The 16,986-nt window shown below is 44.2% G+C and overlaps 2 protein-coding genes across 2 annotated transcripts; one reads left to right on the top strand and one right to left on the bottom strand.

Moving 5' to 3' along the window:
* Positions 1–520: 520 nt before the first annotated feature.
* Positions 521–2,420, top strand: timm13 (translocase of inner mitochondrial membrane 13 homolog (yeast)). The gene is made up of 3 exons (XM_030784097.1): positions 521–736; positions 1,181–1,249; positions 1,356–2,420. The coding sequence occupies exons 1-3, from the start codon at positions 617–619 to the stop codon at positions 1,452–1,454; spliced, it is 288 nt and encodes a 95-aa protein (XP_030639957.1). The 5' UTR covers positions 521–616; the 3' UTR covers positions 1,455–2,420.
* A 563-nt stretch (positions 2,421–2,983) lies between these two features.
* tmprss9 (transmembrane serine protease 9) lies at positions 2,984–16,753 on the bottom strand. Its single transcript, XM_030784167.1, has 16 exons — positions 16,659–16,753; positions 13,517–13,674; positions 13,162–13,289; positions 12,621–12,688; positions 12,111–12,286; positions 11,330–11,371; positions 11,122–11,235; positions 10,257–10,422; positions 9,700–9,974; positions 9,011–9,153; positions 8,608–8,848; positions 6,933–7,073; positions 6,193–6,361; positions 5,518–5,783; positions 3,763–3,899; positions 2,984–3,145 (listed from the first exon to the last, which is right to left on the bottom strand). Exons 1-16 carry the CDS (start codon positions 16,751–16,753, stop codon positions 2,984–2,986), a joined length of 2,481 nt encoding a protein of 826 aa, XP_030640027.1.
* Between the last annotated feature and the right edge of the window lie 233 nt (positions 16,754–16,986).

The following is a 16,986-nucleotide window of genomic DNA, read 5'->3' as shown; positions in this document are numbered from 1 at the left end:
TGCAGGGTGGCGGGTATTGTTGCAGGGTGGCGGGTGTTGTTTCAGGGTGGTGGGTATTGTTTCAGGGTGGTGGGTATTGTTGCAGGGTGGCGGGTGTTGTTTCAGGGTGGCGGGTATTGTTTCAGGGTGGTGGGTATTGTTGCAGGGTGGCGGGTGTTGTTTCAGGGTGGTGGGTATTGTTGCAGGGTGGCGGGTATTGTTTCAGGGTGGCGGGTATTGTTTCAGGGTGGCGGGTATTGTTTCAGGGTGGCGGGTATTGTTGTGGGGTGGATGAGCTGCTATCTGTTTGTGCTGCAGGATCTGGAGGCAAAACTTTATCAGTTCAAGCTCAGATCTGAACTTCTAGCTCTTATGTTGTTCCTCTTTGAGAGAGTGGTGGTTGACTGGTTATGTTTATACGTCTCAGTTTGCACCTTATGTTCCTGGAGTACCACCTGGTGGCAAGACTGCAGAATTTCAAGCTCAGACTCAAGATTCAGTCAGGAAGTCACAGTAATATGCACTTCCGGGGCGTCTGAAGGGCACAAGTTACCACACATGTGAGTCGCTGAAGGGAGAGACGGAACAAGTTGTCCCAGTTGTCCCTTAGAGTCATTTTTTTTTAAATAACACTGAAATGGACAGTTTCGGATCAGATTATTCCCCGAGCGCAGGGTCCGGTAAAATGGACACCGGGACGATTATGGAACAGGTTAAGGTGCAGATAGCGGTGGCCAACGCGCAGGAGCTGCTGCAGGTTTGTTACGAACTCAGTTTTCAAGCAATGTCGGTTTAAAAAATGTCTTCTCATACCATTTTATCCACACTAAGACGACTGTAACTGTCAATATGATCTGTGTCGTCTTGTGTCCTTTAGTCAGTGCGTATATTTTGGTCTCCTAGTGATTATTAGCCAACTTAGCTAGCCTGCTAATGGACAGCTACATTGTACGTAGCAATGAGTTTGTTAGTGCCAGCGCTGCTGTTCTGCTCTGAAATTACGAGTCGTGTTTTGTAACTAATATTTCGGTATAGTTTAACCCAGCCCTCGACTGCATTATGGGCCGAAATGTTTTGAAGCCCCCAAAACGCAATGAACAGAGACTTTGTCAACCTATTAGAATGATACACATTTACTGCACTTAGCGACCTTTAACCGTAACCTTTATTAAGCTGTTGTTTTATCTCTGTGTGACCATAGAGAATGACTGATAAATGTTTTAAGAAGTGTATCGGAAAGCCCGGTGGATCACTGGATAACTCTGAACAGGTAGGAGAACGCCAACGTCACAGACAACAGTACATGAAAATACGACTCACAAATTTCAGCTTGGATGTATTATAGTACGCTGTTATCTCATCTGTGTGTTTTGCAGAAGTGCATTGCCATGTGTATGGACCGCTACATGGACGCGTGGAATACCGTCTCCCGTGCCTATAATTCAAGGTTGCAGAGAGAGAGGGCGCGAATGTGAAATTTGTTCCCCAGCAAAGCGACTTAATTTCAGCGTCACCAGATCTTGTCTAGAGGACCGGCAGGCGTCCTGGACCGGTGTGGAACGTAGTCACGATGGAATCTAGAAAGTCAGATCCTGACACATATAATTTCGGACATTTTTCTAAGCATGTAAATGACGATAAATTGTTTTTTCTTTTTTTATTTCAAGGATGATAACCATAAATTATAATCACTGTGTGTAACTCCAGTGGCTGAAAAGCAGAATCAGAAGTGTAACCTGATGATAATGGGTCTAGACATCTCTCTGTGTCATGTGTATTGGTTCAGCTCACAGTGGCTGTGTTTAACAGAGTTTTTGACTCTTGAATCCACCTCTTGTGTGTGAGATGTCTGTTTGTATTGTCTGGGATCGGCCCTTTCCAGCAGCCTTTACAAATACAGAGTGCCGTTGGGGGGGGTGTGTGTGTGTGTGTGTGTGTGTGTGTGTGTGTGTTTGTGTGTGTGTGTGTGTGTAGGGGGGATGAGTCTGTCTTTCCCTGGGGACATCCAAACTGCTCATCTTACCCCTCTCTGCTCCACTAACCCAGTTCCTTTCTCAGAGGAGGAGAAACTCAGGAGTGGCTTGATGTGTCCATAATTGTAACCTCTGCGATGGCACCAGTTTAAATCAGTCCTTTTCAGGGAGCGGCATGTAATTGTGAAGAGTAGAGTGTCGTCTGTCACTGTATCTGCTGGAACCACAGTAGTGAGTCTGTTTAAACACAGAAATGAAAGCAGTGGTCTTTGTCTTCTGGGCATGTCAGACTTCTGGGAACCTCTTTTCTTTGGCCGGCCCTCTGACCCGGCCGGGAGAGGAGGGAGAGAGAGGCTCTGTGTGCTTTGGCCGGGCCGTTGAGAAGGAGTCGGTTCTGACTGTGTGAAACACGGCTCTATGTAAAACACTTTATACCAGTATGAACATTAAACAGGTCATTGAAAGTCACTGTGTCTGGCAGAAAAGTTTTTTTTTCTCTCTCTGTCTCTGCAGATGCTACAAAGGGAAGAATTCTGTTCTTTGTTCTTGTTTATCGTGATTCTGATGTTATGGTTTTATCTCAGATTTTTCCCAGTGTTGTGTTTGGTCATTTTTTATGAAAAAAAATGAGAGGCACAAAAACGTAGTCACGTTACTCTCGTGAAAAATCTCGGCCTTGAGCTGCGATATTTCAAATCGTTACCCGGACACAGTGGAAATGAAAAAAGAAAGGGGTGAAGAAAAATTATATCATTAAAATATTTCAGATTTAATTTTTTTTGACCCACACCAGAGTTTACAGGACCTTCACCCTGGTTAATAAATAAACTTCCCAATAAACACACGACTTTATAAAGAGATCAAGGACATCTGCTCGATGCCTCTGTGATCTGCAGCAAACACTTTACCCCCTCCAAAACAAACAAATAAACAAAGAAACAAACAAAAAAAAGCAGTTTTCATATTTTCATTGGCCTCTGGCTCTGACAGCAGAGAAGAACCTGAACTCCTCAGGTGTGTCGGCTCCTCCCCTAAAACAGCAGGTAAGTGGAAATCCAGTCTCTGACGGAGGTGACTCGCATATAAACCCCCGGAAACCCACTGCGCCCACAACCGTGTCCCCAGCTCGTCACGCCGGCCACGAACCACTGACCCAGCGGGTCACGGCAAGTCAGCGGCCCACCCGAGTCTCCCTGTGAGGAGAGAGGAGGAGGTGACAGTCAGTCAGGAATCTCCTGGGAGTGCAATTCCAGTTGCTCCTCTGGAGGTCCATTATAGACATGGATGTATTTCAGTAGGAGTTATGTAATCGGCCTTTAGGCTCTGCTGTAAGCGAAAGCACACAGGCAGAGAGACAAAGATCATTTAGTGAAGTGTCTCAGCGCCTGAGTTTGACTGAGACAGATTTCTCATTCTAAAGGAAGAATGTGCCTCCTATTGAAACGACAGAATCCTGTCTATTAAAGTACCAAAGACACACGCGTGTGTAATGGTGTAGAGGTTCTGGACGGGGTGCAGTTGATGCGATTGTGTATGTGGACCGGGCTGTAGCCCGGGTCGTCCCAGTTCACACACACAGACAGCAGCACTATGTGTTTTAGATTTTATCATTAACAAACCCAACCTCAGCTTTCATCCCTAACCAAACCGACCTCAGCTTCAGAGAGGGTCTGATCAATGACACTGATTGATAAGTGACGACTGATATCTGATTATGAATGGGTGTGGGGTAAAAATGCGTAGTGTTGTCTGTCTCCAGTGACTAAACTGGGAACACTGGGACTTGAGGATCGGTATATGAGAGTCGTACCAGACACGTGTCTTTCCCTCCGTCCACAGATCCAGCACACAGCATGTTGTCCGTCACGCCACTGCCGTACGACTGCACACACTCCCTCTGCTCAACAATACTGACCTGGGCCTTCTGCAGCAGGGCGGTCAGTTTCCCTACGGGCGGGAGACAGACACAGGCCTGTTTATTTCACTCTGGGAACTGAATAATATGAAATATCACACAAACATATACGGCCGTTTTCATATGAAAGACTGTGTGGGATTCATATTGAAGTATTCAAGACGGGAGTGACAGCAGTTTCATGTCGAAAGGAAACATATTACATACAGATATAGAACTGAAACATATTACATATGGATATAGAACTGAAACATTACATATGGATATAGAACTGAAACATATTACATACGGCTATAGAACTGAAACATATTACATATGGATATAGAACTGAAACATATTACATACGGATATAGAACTGAAACATATTACATATGGATATAGAACTGAAACATATTACATACGGATATAGAACTGAAACATTACATATGGATATAGAACTGAAACATATTACATACGGATATAGAACTGAAACATATTACATACGGCTATAGAACTGAAACATATTACATATGGATATAGAACTGAAACATATTACATATGGATATAGAACTGAATCATTACATACGGCTATAGAACTGAAACATATTACATATGGATATAGAACTGAAATATATTACATATGGATATAGAACTGAATCATTACATATGGATATAGAACTGAAACATATTACATATGGATATAGAACTGAAACATTACATATGGATATAGAACTGAAACATATTACATACGGATATAGAACTGAAACATTACATATGGATATAGAACTGAAACATATTACATACGGATATAGAACTGAAACATATTACATACGGATATAGAACTGAAACATATTACATACGGCTATAGAACTGAAACATATTACATATGGATATAGAACTGAAATATATTACATATGGATATAGAACTGAATCATTACATATGGATATAGAACTGAAACATATTACATATGGATATAGAACTGAAACATATTACATATGGATATAGAACTGAATCATTACATATGGATATAGAACTGAAACATATTACATATGGATATAGAACTGAAACATATTACATACGGATATAGAACTGAAACATATTACATATGGATATAGAACTGAAACATATTACATACGGATATAGAACTGAAACATATAGATACAGAGCTGGCACTGTTCCCACGCCTATGGTCGAGTGCCTAAACGTGTATAACACATATTTTACCCTCTGCAAAATTAGCATCACTGATGTCACCAGTGAAGGGCATGATGACTGGCCATGAAGTATGGACATGCTGGTGTTTGAGTTGAGCAAACAGGAAGTGTTCAGGGGTCTCTGAGGGGATTCTGGGTAAAAAAAAAACTCTAGAGAGCTGATATGGGTCATATAAAAACCATAAATCTATAAAGACAAACTGAGGACAGAGTCTAACTAAGAGTTCAACACAAAAGACCATTTACCATCCTGTGCTTTTCTACCTAAACATCAGCACAATCATTTATTAAAATATGAATTTTTCTTCCAGAATAGTCATGGGACAGACAGCGGTACTATCATGTGAGCATACTGCAGTTGATGAGTCAGAGAATGTATGACAGACACAGAGCTGGGAATGTCCTCCCGTTTTACTGTTTTGATTTTCTTCGTGTATGCGGATCTTTGAGACTCACCGTATTCTCTCAGGGCTCCCCACCCGCTGATGACACACTCCGTGTGTGTGTGGAAGCTATGTGTGGCAGAGGGTAAACACACAGACTGAATAGTGTAGGACCTGGGCGCCGGAACAGAAAGTTCCAGAAGGGCTACGTCAAAGTCCATGTTGGTGCTGTTGAAGTTTGGATGTTTGATGATCCTCTGGATCGGGATAACTAAAGCAGCGAATCCGGACCGGAGCACAGACCCAAGACTCACGGTCCAGCCTGCAGGATTTGGATCTCTGTGGAGTAAACACACACACAAACACAAGGCCACATTTTACAACATACACACTCAAACCCATACACACTCATTACCCTCCATCAGAGAAAAGGTGGCTTGAAAAAGTGAGATGTATAATGATGTGTATTGGGTCACGTGACCAGTCCAGACACAGGGTCTGTTTTCTGTTGCCTCAGGCTGTTCATACACGTCATCATCATAAACAAAAGTCTGTTTGGTAGTTATTGTGATTACTGTTATTGTGGTTATTGTTGTCAGCAGGCTGTGTCAGAGGTGGGAGCGAATGTCAGTCACATTAGTAGCAGTAGTAGTAATTAGTAGTAATTAGTAGTAATAGTAGTAGTAGTAGTAGTAATAGCAGTAGTAGTAGTGTTGTTGTTGTTGTTGTTGTTGTTGTTGTTGTTTACCTGTTGAAGCAGTGCGCGGCAGTGAGGACCCATTTGCAGTGGATAAGAGTGGCACCACACAGGTGAGATCTGTGGAACTGTAAACTGCCCACCCATGGCCACTCCCCCCTCCGTGCTGTCTCCCCGCCCACAATCCTCTGCTGACCCATGGCCGGCCGCAGCCCACAGTCTGCACACAGCACACATCAGCATTCTCACCTCTGACCTACAACTGACCCACCACTGACCTAAGACTGACCTACAACTGACCTAAGACTGACCTACGACTGACCTATGACTGACCTACGACTGACCTAAGAATGAGTGGAGCTGTGTGTGAAAGGGCATGGTCCTGTCGCTGTGTGGTGTGGTTCATCAGAGAGGACATTAAATACATACACAACACGGCATGTTCACAGAACAGAACTCATAAAAAATAAAAGACACAGAGAGTCATCCACCTCAGGAAAAGAGAACGTCATGTGAATGTGTATCATGTGATGCCGGTTGATGACAGGTGTGGTGGATCATTTTGGTAACAGTAAGGTGAGCGCCTGTAGAATAGCTTTGGCATCCAGCAAATTTACTGTCTCGGTTCCAGTATTCCACTCAAAGCCAGACAGAACGGTGATGCACAGTTATTACCATAGTACCATAGTTATTACCATAGTACCATAGTTATTACCATAGTAATAACTGTGGATGACATTTGTGGTGTACACCTTGTTCCATATAAGGAAATGTGACCTGATTATACTTACCACAGTGTCTCTCATCTGCCTCGTTAGGACAGTCTCTCACGCCGTCACACTCTGGGTTGGTTTTACTGACACACACACCAGCACCGCAGTCAAAGTGCCCTGTGCAGTTCACTGACGCTGAGAGAACACACAGAGACACATCTCACAACCTCACACACTCTGACACTGGGCCACTGACAGACCCTGTGTTTCTGTCATAAACATATTACAGCAGAGTGCTTCACCAATCATTTAACACAGACGCACAGACACTTTGACCTCTCCAGAGGTCAAAGGTGGATCACACATTCTGTGAATGTCCAGATTACACACACTGAAACTGAACACTCAAGGCCACTGTCAGGCCCAGAATTAGTTGACTAATGTCCATTTAACCCATTATGGCAAGATTCAACATTTAACTCATTAAGGCCGGATGCAACATTTGCGTGATCCCTTTAAGACCAGGGCGACGTTTGCTTCTCCCTTTAGGAGAAGGGTCTATCTGCAGTCTTGCAGACTACTGGACACACCCACTTCACTACATGACACACCCACTTCAGTACATGACACACCTCCTGAGATAACTTTCTGGTTTAGTATGAGACGTGGGGGTTCTTCCCTAAACCTAAATCTTACCCTAACCATAACCTAACCGTAGTGTGCAAAATGGCAGCTCTGTGAAGTGGGCGTGTCATGTAGTGGGCGTGCCATGTAGTGGGTGTGTCATGTAGTGGGTGTGTCATGTAGTGGGCGAGTCATGTAGTGGGCGTGTCATGTAGTGGGCGTGCCATGTGGTGGGTGTGTCATGTGGTGGGCGTGTCATGTAGTGGGCGTGCCATGTAGTGGGCATGTCATGTGGTGGGTGTGTCATGTAGTGGGCGAGTCATGTAGTGGGCGTGTCATGTAGTGGGCGTGCCATGTGGTGGGTGTGTCATGTGGTGGGCGTGTCATGTAGTGGGCGTGCCATGTAGTGGGCATGTCATGTGGTGGGTGTGTCATGTAGTGGGCGAGTCATGTAGTGGGCGTGTCATGTAGTGGGCATGCCATGTGGTGGGTGTGTCATGTAGTGGGTGTGTCATGTAGTGGGCGTGTCATGTAGTGGGCGTGCCATGTAGGGGGCATGTCATGTGGTGGGTGTGTCATGTAGTGGGCGAGTCATGTAGTGGGCGTGTCATGTAGTGGGCATGCCATGTGGTGGGTGTGTCATGTAGTGGGTGTGTCATGTAGTGGGCGTGTCATGTAGGGGGCATGTCATGTAGTGGGCGTGCCATGTAGTGGGCGTGCCATGTAGTGGGCGTGTCATGTAGTGGGCGTGTCATGTAGGGGGCATGTCATGTAGTGGGCGTGTCATGTAGTGGGCGTGTCATGTAGTGGGCGTGTTGAGCAGTGCCGCAGTAAGGCCTACTTGTGCCCTTTAGAGCCGGATGTGATGCAAGCGCGTTTTAGTTTATATAATAGTTTGTAAGACCTTTGACCGATAAAACACGTCATGATTCGCTGAAATCCACGTGGGGAAGGTGAAAGGCTTTGTCTGTTTTGTTCAGCGCTCTTGGCCGTCTTGGCCTCGTAGCCTCCGTGTGGACGGCAGAAACGTGACTAAAGTTGTGCTTCAGACGGTTAGACTGAGCATTTCGCGCCGAAGAAACCAAGCGCAGGTGAAGAATCTGCAGTGTTCACTATAGCAGTGACTCACCTGTGGGGCTAGGGGGCGCTGTAAGTTCCGTGGAGAGCTGTTTTGGAGGAAGAGGCGTGGTCACGAGGGTGTGAACAGAGCCCGGATCGGCGTGGCTCAGGATCCAGTCCCGCAGTTTCGTGACGCGTGAGTAAATACCAGGTTTATTCACCTGAGCACAGCCAACACCCCAGCTGACCACGCCCGCCAAAAAGAACCGCCCTGGAGCCTGCTCACACACCAACGGCCCACCAGAGTCACCCTGCAGCACACACACACACAGCACACACACACACAGCACACACACACACGGTACACAAACACAGCACACAAACACACAGCACACAAACACACTGTATATACTGTAATTTTATGCATTGTAGATTAACTTTGTTATTTATTGAGCTGCAGTAGTAAGTCTCACCTGGCAGGAGTCCACCTTTCCCTGCAGGAAACCTGCACACATCATGTTTTCACTTATTGCTCCTCTGTACACGGATGACTTATTACACACTTTAGAATCAATGATTTTCACCACTGCCTTCTGCAGTGTGTGTGGGATCTCACCTACACACACGCACACACACATACAGGAAAAACATGCACGCACACAAACACACACACACGCATGTGCGCGCGCATGCACACACACACACACATGCACGCACGCACACACACACACACACACACGCACACAGAGAAACGCAGTGAATGCAGTGAAATACAGTGAATGCAGTGAAATACAATAAAATACAGTGAATGCAGTGAAATACAGTGAAATGCAGTGAACACAGTGAATGCAGTGAAATGCAGCAAAATGCAATGAATGCAGTGAAAATACAGTGAAATGCAGTGAATGCAGTGCATTCCAATGAAATGTTGTGACAGCTGTGGCACTGGAGCCCTGATTATTTGACTGTTTTTATTTATATAAAAGAGGAGAGAAGCAGAGAGATTGTTCTATGGCGTTAATTTGGTTTGAGAGGTGCCAGGCATTAAAAAGACTAAGTGTAGGTCCATAGAATAACCTAGCCTGTGAGTTCCCAGTGGCTGGTCTGGTCATCCAGTGTATAAACCCGTGAAGGACTTTTTTTTTACTGCTGTTTAACTCACTGTTAAACTGGCTCAGTGCACCCCAGCCGGACACGATACAGTTCTGACCCGGTCTGAAAATGTGGGTCGCAGAGGGCAGGCAGACGGGCTGGATATAGGGGGTAAAGGTCAGGGGCGTGTCCAGCTCCAGTACGGTGACGTCACTGTCAGTGGTGATGGGGTTATATTGTGGAGACACGATGAGGGATTTGATATTGATGGTCACAGACTCTGTGTCCTCACCGTTCACCCGACTGGAGCCCACCAGAGCACTCCAATCCTGTGGGTCTCTATCCCTGAGGCAACAACACACACACACACACACACACACACACACACACACACATACACATACACAGAGACAGAGACAGAGACAGAGTTGAGTACGTGAGTGAGCCAGTGAAGAAGTGAATGACGGGGCATTAATTTGACTCTCTCCATTATTAAAGAAAAAAAATCCACAATCAGAAAGACTGAAAAACAATAAAAAAACTACAATTTACAATATTATATCAGTCATATGCTACTGCTGACAGAGCACCTGTGTGAGAGAAAGAGATGTGATCTGAGAAACTCACCTCTCAAAGCAATGTGCAGCACTGACGAGCCAGCGCTGGTTTAATATCGACGCCCCGCAGGTGTGACGCCCACGCAGTCTCAGACTCACCTGCCATGGCCACTCCCCTGGGCGGGCATCCTCACCCCCCACCACACGACTGCCCATCACTGGCCGCGTACCACAGGCTGAGAGCGAGAGAGAGAAAGAGAGACAGAGAGAGAGACAGACACACAGAGAGACAGAGAGAGAGAGTCAGAGAGAGAGAGACAGACAGAGAGACAGAGAGACAAACAGAGAGACAGAGTCAGAGAGAGAGAGACAGACAGAGAGACAGAGAGAGAGAGTCAGAGAGACAGAGACAGACAGAGAGAGTTGCAGACAGACAGAGAGAGTTGCAGACAGACAGAGAGATTAATAACAAATTTACCACCTGAGGCCCCTGTGAAACTTGACACAGATTCAGTCTGAGTGTTATGAATATAGACTGTTGTCTGTTTTATCTGGACGTCTCATGAAGAGCAACTATAGCTAATATTCATGTCAGAGATCAGCAGTGAGGGCTACAGTTTCACACCGTGACAAAGAGACCACTCCCAGCACAGTCAGTCAGTCAGTGTGTTCTTTCATCACAGAGACCCATCCATCACAGACACAGACAAACAGAGTCACAGAATCTCAGAGTCATGCAATCACAGAGACAGAGAGTCACAGAATCACAGAAGTTACAAAAACAAAAGGTTACAGTCAGAGAATCACAGAACCACAGAAACACACTCAGAGAATCACTGAGACACATAGTTACAGAGACACAGAGTCACAGAACAACAGAATCACAGTCACAGAGAGTCACAGACACACAGAATCACAGTCACAGAGATACTCACAGCAATAGGCTTCATCAGAGCCATCAGCACAGTCGGGTATATAGTCACACTCCGGGTTGGGTTTGGTGACACACTCTCCATTGTCACAGCTAAACGTGTTCACAGGGCAACGACCTGGAGGAGAAAACAAAAAACACAAACTGTTCTCTTGCTCGAACTACCTGCCATCAGAGATCTATGTGATCAGAATCATTTTCTCCAGTCTTACTTGTGTCATCTCCAATACTGTAAAATGATTTACCACTGGCGCCTGGGAAAAGACAACACAGAAAACACAGAACGTTACGTGTGTGACCAGTCAATGAACACATCAATGTCATTTCACATCCATAAGAGGCCAGAATGAGTTATTCTAACACAGCAGCTCTAACACAACAGTCTGGAGAAAAGGGAGTGGCTTGTGTCTGAATGACAGGGCTTAGGCAAGAGGACAGCAAAACTTCATGTTCCGTCTCATGTCAAAAAAGAGAATCAGTTCATCAGTAAAGCATCATTAAAAAAGAGATTCAGTTCATCGGTAAAGCATCGCCAAAAAAGAGAATCAGTTCATCAGTAAAGCATCGCTAAAAAGAGAATCAGTTCATCAGTAAAGCACCATTAAAAAAGAAAATCGGTTCATCAGTAAAGCATCGTTAAAAAAGAGATTCAGTTCATCAGTAAAGCATCGCTAAAAAGAGAATCAGTTCATCAGTAAAGCACCATTAAAAAAGAGAATCAGTTCATCAGTAAAGCATCGTTAAAAAAGAGATTCAGTTCATCAGTAAAGCATCGCTAAAAAGAGAATCAGTTCATCAGTAAAGCACCATTAAAAAAGAAAATCGTTTCATCAGTAAAGCATCGTTAAAAAAGAGATTCAGTTCATCGGTAAGGCATCGTTAAACCTCCTGATTAATGTAAATCTGCTCGTCTACAGGTGGAGAGTCTTTCCTCCCACATGTGGAAGATTCCGGGCTTCCTGAGCCAGAGTTTGGGAAAGTGAAGACATATACCCAGGAGAGTAATGGAGCTGATTTCACCAAACTGGGGAACGACGACAGGTTTTCCGTTAAGCTCGGCCTTCAGACCAAACCTCAGCAGGTCCTGGACAAAGCTGTCTGAGTACTCCTGGATTTTGGCTACAGTGAACACCAGACGAAAGGTTGCCATGACGTTACCATTAACATTCCTGAAAAGGAAAAGCACCACAACCAACTATCAGTTTCTGTACAAAACCCAAAGCGTCACATCAAGTCATTCCAAATATAGACTGTGTGTGTGTAAATATATATATATATATATACATACACACACACACACACAATATATACTATGGCATATGTTATATACTACATGTATTGAATACTGTCAAGTTAATAACAATACCTATAAAAAGCTGTGTACCCATCTGCCATTCTTTGACTTACTTTAGTAAGCCCTGAGATTTAGTTAGTTTGACATCATTAGTTTGATGTGGTAATAAGTCATCATCTCGCGTTTGATAGGTGCACAGATTCACCTACCCATAAGCCACAATTTTACAGTCCACAAAATGATGGGCGATGGATGAAGCAGTGAAGACTTTTTTTATCTGTAGTTGGAGGGAAAAACATTTATCCATCAGCAGACAGTAGTTTACTCAACCAATAATGCAAGCCCCCTGTCAGCTGACGTTCTATTCATCTCATTTCCCACCAGTCTGATGTTCTGTTACTGGTTCTTCCTCCACAAATCTTCACTCAGAGCTGGACATGAACAGACCACAGGCTCATACTCTGAGGCTTCATTTACACGGCTAATTTATGAGTGTTGATTTTGCCAGAGTAAAATTCCCTAGAGATCCACAGAATTCAATTCAGTGATAATTTACATACATAAACAAATACATTATTGTAATTATTCATTAGAGGGCGATGTTTATTGTTGTTCCCATAACGGTTTACTCTGGCGGGTGTGGATTACACACAAAACCACCCTGATTAAATCCAGGTTTAACACTCTGAGAGTCAATGAAACACTAGTGTGTTTGCTGCAGGGATTTGAGTCACTGTTGTGTTTCTTTACCTTTGTGTTTAGAGTGTTGGAGAGCACTATGGAAAACGCGGAAGTGTCGTCCTGTAAGTCGGAATCATAGAGTAGTCCCCTCAGTTCCACCGTTTCCATAAAGTAACGTCGCTCTTGCACTAAGTACGCTACAGACACAGACAAAACACAGCTGACTCCCACCAGGCCCCGACAGATCCTCCTTTGAGCTTTACTACGCTCGTGCTCTCATTAAAAATACAGTGAACTTAATATGTCTCACGAATTAATAGATATTTTAAAGCTAAGTGTTTCGTGCAGAAAATGCCTGTTTATGGTATTATTGGTTGTAATTATGCTGCTCTAATCCAGAGAATGAAAATATTTCTCAACGCACCAATCAGCAGGCCCATGAACAAACCAACGGTGAGGAATACCACCATGAAGGAAAGGGTCATCCACCTGTACCACGAGAACGCGGAGCGAGCACCCGCAGGCTCAGCCTGAGACCACGTGTCCAAATCTTTCTTCATCTCCATACCTGCCTTTGGAAAACTAAAACAACGGGAATACAGCAGCGGTTAAATGGGGACACTTACTTTGCCAAAACTTTGTCTTGGGAAAAAGTACTCATGGCTCTGACGGACATTCTATGCTATATTCTGCAAACAAAACATAACCTGAAACTTGCACCACATGAGGGAGTTCACGTCCTCGTGAGTCCTAAAGAGACCATCCCTGAAGTATTAGCATTGCACTGTCATGGCAAACCTTATTAAAGACCAGATAACGTTACACCTCATTCAGCGACACAGGGTGCGGTACAGAGAGAAAAGGGAACTTTTTCAATGTGAATTATGGGTTACTGATGTCTGACGTAATTTAACGAAGTTACATGTGTTCAACTAGTCAAAGAAGAGGTCTATGGTCTGATTAAAAAAAATCTAACAATCATTTGTAGTTCTACAGAGAGCCCTACAGAAATTTACAGCGGAGAAATGTCCCTTTGTATTTCTACTTTCTCTGGAGATAGACTGTTTTCGTCTTGGTTTCTTCAAATTGATTCTTAATATTATTCGAAGTGACACTAACAAATAAAATAACGATTTAATTCATAAAACAGATTCGAGATTCCAATGGATGATGAATTTAATGTCTCCGCTGAGGTAGCCGATTCACTTACCAAGCATGCGCTTAAATTCACTCCCTCGTATCTCTGTATACCTGTGTCCTAATTACGCTTTGCCTCAATAACACAGTTATGCTGTGTATATCCAGCCATTGTAATTCAGTTACCCAGCATGAATTTTCAACTGGTTCTGTTTAATTTGCTCCTTCGTGTCTAAGTATACCTGTGTCTTAGTGACGCAGGTGGATCGCATTTATAAAGACACTATAACATCAGTGACAAAAACGACTCACCCTGCGCGCTGCGCATGTGAGGCCGAACCCCCGGTATAGGTGAATGAGATGTGAGCAGAGATCAGATTCGAAAACCGTGGAAAACTGGCTTCTATCCTCAGCCCTGCCCACCTGTGGGCGTGCTGACAAAGGGTAATACATGTCACCATCTCAAATTCACCAAATCCTCCTTACATTTACCAACTAATAAAACTAATAAAACAACGGCAGATGACCCGGACAAATTCTATGTGACGTGTGATTCTTGACTCTATGTCTGTGCTGTTGATTTCACTTTTACTCATTTTACACATGCATTTTGGAAATATTTTGACTAAGGCCTTCTGTAAGCAGATAGTCGCTTCTGTTGCCGTAAAAACTTTTTCATGCTGCAGCGAGCGATTCTGCCACAAGAATAACAAAGGGTAAAGCCGTGTTGTCTTAGGGAGAGGCGCAAAAAAGACCCACCCTAAAGCACCAAATTAAAGAGAGAAGGGGACTGAGATGATTAGCTGTTAAGCACGCTGCGAACAGCTCTATCATTTTACATCTGCATGTACCGCCACTCATTCGGCAGATCACGTTGTCCAGAGCGACGCAAAAGTGGCAGCATGCACTCCAAGCAAACAGGTGTTAAAGGGGCCCACTATGGACGAGGTGTCGCAGGGCTTCGTTTCAGTATGTGGCTACATAAAAGCGCCAGACAGTTGTAAGACTGAAAGAGGAAGCTACTGTTGAACACAAGGGATGGAACAGATCGGGGAAGTTATAACGAGTGCAAGAAAGGAACCTACAGCCCAAAAAGTGATGCTGAAGAATTGCTTATAATCAGAGATGCGACAAGCAATAATCCACGAAGCAGTTTATCCAAACTGTAATGTACAATTCGAAAAAAGATTGTGTCGTAGGAGAGTGTCTAGTAACACGCGTCGTACAATGGAAGAATATTGACAACAGAGTGATACGTTTTACAATAAAGTGCCATAATCACAAACTGCCGCGTGACACCCAATCACTGGATCAAGATCCGCGTTAAACCACCTGTCGACAGGTAGGGAATAGGTTTTAGGGTAGGGAAAAGGTTTAAGGGTAGGGAGTAGGTTTTAGGATAGGGAGTAGGTTTTAGGGTATGGAATAGGTTTTAGGGTAGGGAGTAGGTTTTAGGGTATGGAGTAGGTTTAAGGGTAGGGAGTAGGTTTTAGGGTAGGGAGTAGGTTTTAGGGTATGGAATAGGTTTTAGGGTAGGGAGTAGGTTTTAGGGTAGGGAGTAGGTTTAAGGGTAGGGAATAGGTTTTAGGGTAGGGAGTAGGTTTTAGGGTAAGGAGTAGGTTTAAGGGTAGGGAGTAGGTTTTAGGGTAGGGAGTAGGTTTTAGGGTAGGGAACAGGTTTTAGGGTAGGGAGTAGGTTTAAGGGTAGGGAGTAGGTTTAAGGGTAGGGAGTAGGTTTTAGGGTAGGGAGTAGGTTTTAGGGTAGGGAGTAGGTTTAAGGGTAGGGAATAGGTTTTAGGGTTGGGAGTAGGTTTTAGGGTAGGGAGTAGGTTTTAGGGTAGGGAGTAGGTTTTAGGGTAGGGAGTAGGTTTAAGGGTAGGGAATAGGTTTTAGGGTAGGGAGTAGGTTTAAGGGGAGGGGATAGGTTTTAGGGTAGGGAATGTGTGTTGTTTGCTCACGCAGAGCATGTAGTCTGCTGGTGTTTGCCCACTTTGTTACTTCAGTGCAAAAAGATAAACGATCGCGGCATTAGTTTTGTTAATATCAGGGTAGAATCAAAAGCAGGATTTTATTAAAACGAATAAAATAGCTCATGTCAGGGATAAACAATACAGTAAATAGAGACTTTTTAAATATTAGTACTTGACATGAAACTCATTTCGGACATGAGGCTGGTCGGTTTTCAGTAATAGTGTAACACTGTTCTCCCCACCTTCTCCGGTAGGCGGCGTCCTCCACACGTGTGAGTTAAATATGCGCTACAGCGCCTAATAACGGTGTTCCAAGTATCGTTTTTGTAAAATCTGCTTCATACGGTCTCTCGGTTGTAATAAATAATATATATGCCTTAGAGATATTGTTCACTGAATCAGAGGAAGGTAGATGGCCGTTCTGTGTTAACAGATGTTTTGTTCGTCTTCCACATCTTGCTTTCTCAGTAACTTCGGGTAGCCGCCAAAGCGTTTCTTTGTGCCCGCGTCGATACCTGGCACGCTGCTCTCACTCGGTCCCTGAGGCTGATACATCTCACGACTCGCTTCACGGGACCCTCTTATGACGACTTGACACCAGTCAGATCGGACAGCACTAGACGCAGTCGCACCGTGGGCAAACTCAGTACAAATTAATTTACATATGGTGATTTGCGTTGCAATACACTTACGTAAACTACACAGATACCGCTCACTAACCTTTGAGATTCTACAAAATAATTAATATTCATGAAAAAATTCGCAAATGAGTTGTTTAATCCGAAATA

Source organism: Chanos chanos, chromosome 9 (genome assembly GCF_902362185.1).
Source record: "Chanos chanos chromosome 9, fChaCha1.1, whole genome shotgun sequence".
Classification (NCBI taxonomy): Eukaryota; Metazoa; Chordata; class Actinopteri; order Gonorynchiformes; family Chanidae; genus Chanos; species Chanos chanos.
This window is presented reverse-complemented; position numbering and strand designations above follow the sequence as displayed.